Source organism: Aptenodytes forsteri, unplaced genomic scaffold (assembly GCF_000699145.1).
Source record: "Aptenodytes forsteri isolate BGI_AS27 unplaced genomic scaffold, ASM69914v1 Scaffold106, whole genome shotgun sequence".
Classification (NCBI taxonomy): domain Eukaryota; kingdom Metazoa; phylum Chordata; class Aves; order Sphenisciformes; family Spheniscidae; genus Aptenodytes; species Aptenodytes forsteri.
Genome location: NW_008794080.1, coordinates 911,862 through 916,648, shown reverse-complemented (window position 1 = coordinate 916,648; position 4,787 = coordinate 911,862). Strand labels below are relative to the sequence as shown.

Below are 4,787 nucleotides of genomic sequence, written 5' to 3'. Positions count from 1 at the left end.
CAGGTCTGGTGCCTCTGCCATTCCCTAGCTCCAAGCCTCAATTTACTAGTTTAAAGTAATTTATTAATTTTAATTCGTTAATTTCGTCATAGAGAAATACAAAAGTAGGGAACAGTTACGGCATCAGAAAGCTTGAAAATCTTTGGCAATGCTACATTACCATTTCACAGTTAAGGTGACAAAGCCCCAGGAAATGAAAAAAAAAACAACCTAAGGGCTTAAAAATGATAACAAATGGCTCATATTTAATGAGAATTGTAGAAGTAAAAATAAAGGAGAACACTGAGCTGACAAGGGAGCAAAACATCATAACTTTTAAGATTTGTTTTTCTGGCTTTATTGCCATTTAACCCTTTTCCCATTTACCTTGTTACTTTTCAGTAACATGTGCTTTGTTACTGGATTTTCCAGGAGAACAATAAAGGAAAAGAAAGGTGAGGCTTACAGAAATTCTGTAAAGCTTGGCTTGTCAAATAAAGCTGTCCCAAAACCTTCAGTTCTGGAAATCTCGGGATTCAAGGCAGTCTTCTAGTATGTAATGACAAACTAATCTTTTCAAGGGTTTCTAATTTTTATCTTAGGTTTTTTTTTAAAGCATTTGAAAAATCATTCAGCATTAAGATAGTTTCATACAAAGCTTGACATTTAGTTATTTAGCTGCTCTTCATTTAATAAGACAAAGACAAAGGGAAGAACCTTTAAAAATGTGTTTTTATTATTCCTCAGAGACAGAGTTGTTTTCCTTAACCTTTACAAACATTTTATTTTAACAGCAAAAAGAAGGGATAATGTAAACTTCTGGGCTCTTAGAACCCTTTAAAAAGTTTTCTCCGATCTTAATAAGGCCAGAAAGTGTCCTTAATGCTGAAAAGAGAGTTATAAGTAGGCAAATGAAATCCCCACCTCTACCTCGTAAAAAAATTCCAAGCATTCTTCTCTACTCTTACTTCATACAGTATTCTGTAGTAGATAAAATGGGATGTCTGTGTGCAGGAATTATGTTTTTCTTGATAATGAAAACTTTAGCACAGGGAAACATAAATTTATATTGTGAAACATAAGCAACAGCAAATCTGCTATTTTCCGAGGAATGCCGTCCCAGGGCTGGACCGTGCATAGTAGAAGAAAAGAGGGCAATCCTGTTAGGCCAGCGGAGGGAAACATTCCAAACGACGTGGTCCTTAATAACCCTTAATAACCCATGGATGGAATGCACTGAGGATGTGCTTGCAATCAAAAAATACAAATAAAATGTTGATGTATATTTTCACTTGAAATGATCTGAAGAAAGCAGTAGTATTTGGCAAAAGCTCAGAAAAATGCAAATGAGTCATGAACATTTCTCCAAAGTCTTATTTAGGAAAATCTGTTCTAGTATTTGCTCAGTTCAAACCTGAGTTCTCTGCTTTTTTTCTTATTTTGTAGTGGGGTCTTAGCAAGAATACGGGTCCCGGGTAACTACAATGCCAACCTAGGAGTCTAAATCAAAGCTAACGGCATTTTTGAGAAAAGGAATAGTACAGGGTACCTAAAGAAGCGTTATATACCGGGCTTCTGGGAGTTAGCTTCCTCAGGCACGGATATCGTCGTACGCGGTGGTAGCTGAAGTTTGCGGATAAGCAGAACTTTGCAGCAAGCTTTCGTCGGCAGGCAGCTGAGGAGAACACAGCGGCGCGCGGCCGGGCGGCTGTGCACGGACACCCGCCCAGGGAGGCTGAGCCCTGACTCCCAGCGGAGGGGGATCTAGGAACGCTTCTCACACTTGCCCCCCGTCCGCAGTTTGACTTCAAGAAACAGAAATAAATAAAATTGTGAATTAAATCCATGTCATCCTCTGGCCATGATACCACAAATCCTTAATTTACCTTGCTACAGAGTTTATGAAAGAGCCTCTGTGTTATCGTCAGCTTGCTGTATTGTCTTTAACTTAGCGAATGACGAGCCTGACGGGTCAGGTACGGCTGTTGGCAAGAAGGACTCAAAGAAGCTGCGGTGGTTATCTGATCAAGTATTGTGTGGTCCCTTTCTGCCGCAAAAGTTTATTTTTTATTTATTGTCCATTGATTTTCTCTGACTCAAAATTATCTGATTGGAGGATTTGGATGAAAAAGCAGTATTTTTAAAAAAATAGTTTGTTTCTCTGCTGAGGAAGATGATATCCGCAGGGTTCCTGGGAGCTTCATTGGGAGTTTGGTGTATTTGTGATGTAAATAAATAGGAATTCGTTTTCCACTGATGAGCAAAGGAGGTGCAATGTGCAGCTCAGCCCTGTAATTGTTGAACAATTGTACTCCAGTTGAAATCAATGGGGATTTAGCCTAAGCTAAGGGCACAGGTTTGGGTTCATCATCATGTAACACTGATTCATTTCGAAATCCATGCAGAGATCAGCAGATTCGATGGTTCTTGAGTAATACAGAAGTGGTGTTAAATCACAAGGTTAGAATTAAATCTGTAGTTGACATTGACTGGAATCAAGGGCTTTGGAGTTGACTTGATTGTCACTTTACAGGTGAAAGCAAAGTTGCATAGCAGTGGATACCAGTGGAATAATGTTGTAATTCTCTGTGCTCTACCTGAACACCAGTGGCAAAAGATCATGAGGAGTGGGTGGCAGTGGCACATTATGCTTCTCTGTTCCCAGAGCCTGTTTTTTTTGCATGAATCAGAGCATCTGTAAGGCTGCCGTTGTTTGGTTTAACCAACATCTAAGCACACGCTGATCTGTGGGCAATCAGGGATTACTGGAACACAAAAGTTTCAGGTAGTCCTATTTCCTAGGCTGGGATTCTGCTGATTGCCCAGTGTAATTGCAGGTTTCTGTCAGACCAGGGTATTTCTCTAATTCCAGGATTGTTGGGCTTTTATAGATGCTTTGCTGCTAGTCTGCTGCACGTTACACTTGCACCAAATAACTACAACTGCAGATCATAACTGTGCTTTATGAAATAAAGAAATGATATAATATAGTACCTTTTTATTGGCAATACAATGCTAGCTATTAAAATTCAGTCATACAGCATCCCAGGTGGTTGACTTTACCCCGCCAGTTTTATTGCTTTCCAATTTGAGCATTCTGAATGCTGTGCTGAGGTGAGAAACAGCCCATTGCAGGTCTTTGCTGCTTCAGGTTTTAAAGACAATTTCTTTGGCCTTATTTACTCATGGAAGATAAAAGATGTTGAACAAGTAGTGCTTAAAGTCCCTTGGGGAGACCACTCTGGGACACTTAGCCAATGCTTTCTAAGAAGAAGGTGCTACGTTTTCTGAAGACCAGCATTGCTTTCCCAAGCTCTGACCACAGACATAAACTTTTAACAGATGACATGGCAAGACGACAAGACAGTTTGTAGCTGGTCACACAACTGTTCGAAACACAAATGAGCGGTCCCTTCCCCAGGGCTCACAGAGCAGGTCTCTCTTACTGCTGTTCCAGCAGGTCAATAGTCTGTGCCACGTAGGTGACCCAGGGCTTCCTGCTGGGAAGGGAAGACTTCTTCACCACCACAACCCCTGGCCAGTAGATTTTGGCACGTGAAGCAACTACCCTGAAGTCAGCTAGGCTGTGCGCAGGGTTTTACTGACATGTTACTTAGAACATTCACTGCAGCTAAATGAGACGGTGAGCTTTCTTGTGATTGCAAGGTGGCGAGCTGCTCGCTGGAATTTGGAGTCCCAACTTGCTTGTTTGCCTGCTATATGCTTTTTTTCTGGGCTTGTGCAAGTTGAGCTAAGGGCTTGCAGGATGTGCTGGTCCCTGGTGCCAGCTCTTGTTAGCTGAACCAGAGCTGGTTCACCTCCAAGGAGGATGATATTGACATCAGGGGCTTTTGCAGGCTGAGATTGAGCTGGTGTGTTCTTCAGCATGTGCTTCTCAGCTGCAGATGTTGGGCAGACCTCGAGGTTTTGCATAGGCACAGATGAAATTGAAGCGATGTAATGAGTGAACAGCAGCTCCTGTCACACAGAGGTGGTGGAGGGGGGCCAGGCAGGATTGGAGATTGTGTTTGGACTGATTGTTCTGGTTTCTTCCTCACTAGGACAAAGAAGTGAACCTGGAGCAGGTCCACAGACGCATGAACAGTTTAATTGACGAAGACATAGCCCACAAGCAAATCTCTCCAGCGTCCATTGAAATCTCAGCCTTGGAGATTGGTGGCATGCAGCCAACTCAGACCCTGGAGCCGGTACGCGAATACCAGAACACGCAACTTTCTGTCACCACCTTTTTACCAGAACAGACAACTCATGGTGCCAGCAGGACACTCACAGCTGCCTCCGGCAGCAACCTGCCGCTGCCCCTGAGCAGCTCAGCCACCATGCCCTCCATACAGTGTAAACACAGGTCGCCGAATGGAGGACTATTTCGTCAGAGTCCCGTGAAAACCCCGATCCCAATGTCATTTCAGTCTGTGCCGGGGGGAGTCATTCCAGAAGCAATGGAGCCCTCGCATGGAACATCCATATGATGAAAACAAACAGTAAAACAACCAGCAGAGCTTTTTAATACAAAATTTAAAAGAAACAAAAAAAAAAAACAAAAAAACAAACTCTTACATTTTTCTTGTATATACTTGTAAATAATGAAAGAATGAAGTGGGGTAAAAGTGTATTTTGAATATTCCCAATTTTCGAAGTCAGTAAAAAACAAAACAAAAAAAAACAAAAAATGTATGAATGACTTTGTAAATTTTGTTCTATATGAATAAAAAGGCAAACTACTTGTGATCGTTCTCAAGTGCCAAAGAAGACCAGTTACTGGGACTGAGGGCCGTACTTCTTTTTTT

General features: G+C 41.9%; 1 protein-coding gene across 1 annotated transcript in view; it reads left to right on the top strand.

The window, feature by feature from the left end:
* The window catches only part of GRID1 (glutamate ionotropic receptor delta type subunit 1), a 580,739-nt gene extending 576,270 nt beyond the window's left edge, over window positions 1–4,469 (top strand). The window contains exon 19 of the mRNA XM_019470222.1: window positions 4,041–4,469. Within this exon, the coding sequence (XP_019325767.1) occupies window positions 4,041–4,469 (429 nt within the window). The remainder of the gene's footprint in view (window positions 1–4,040) is intronic.
* The last annotated feature ends 318 nt before the right edge of the window (window positions 4,470–4,787 follow it).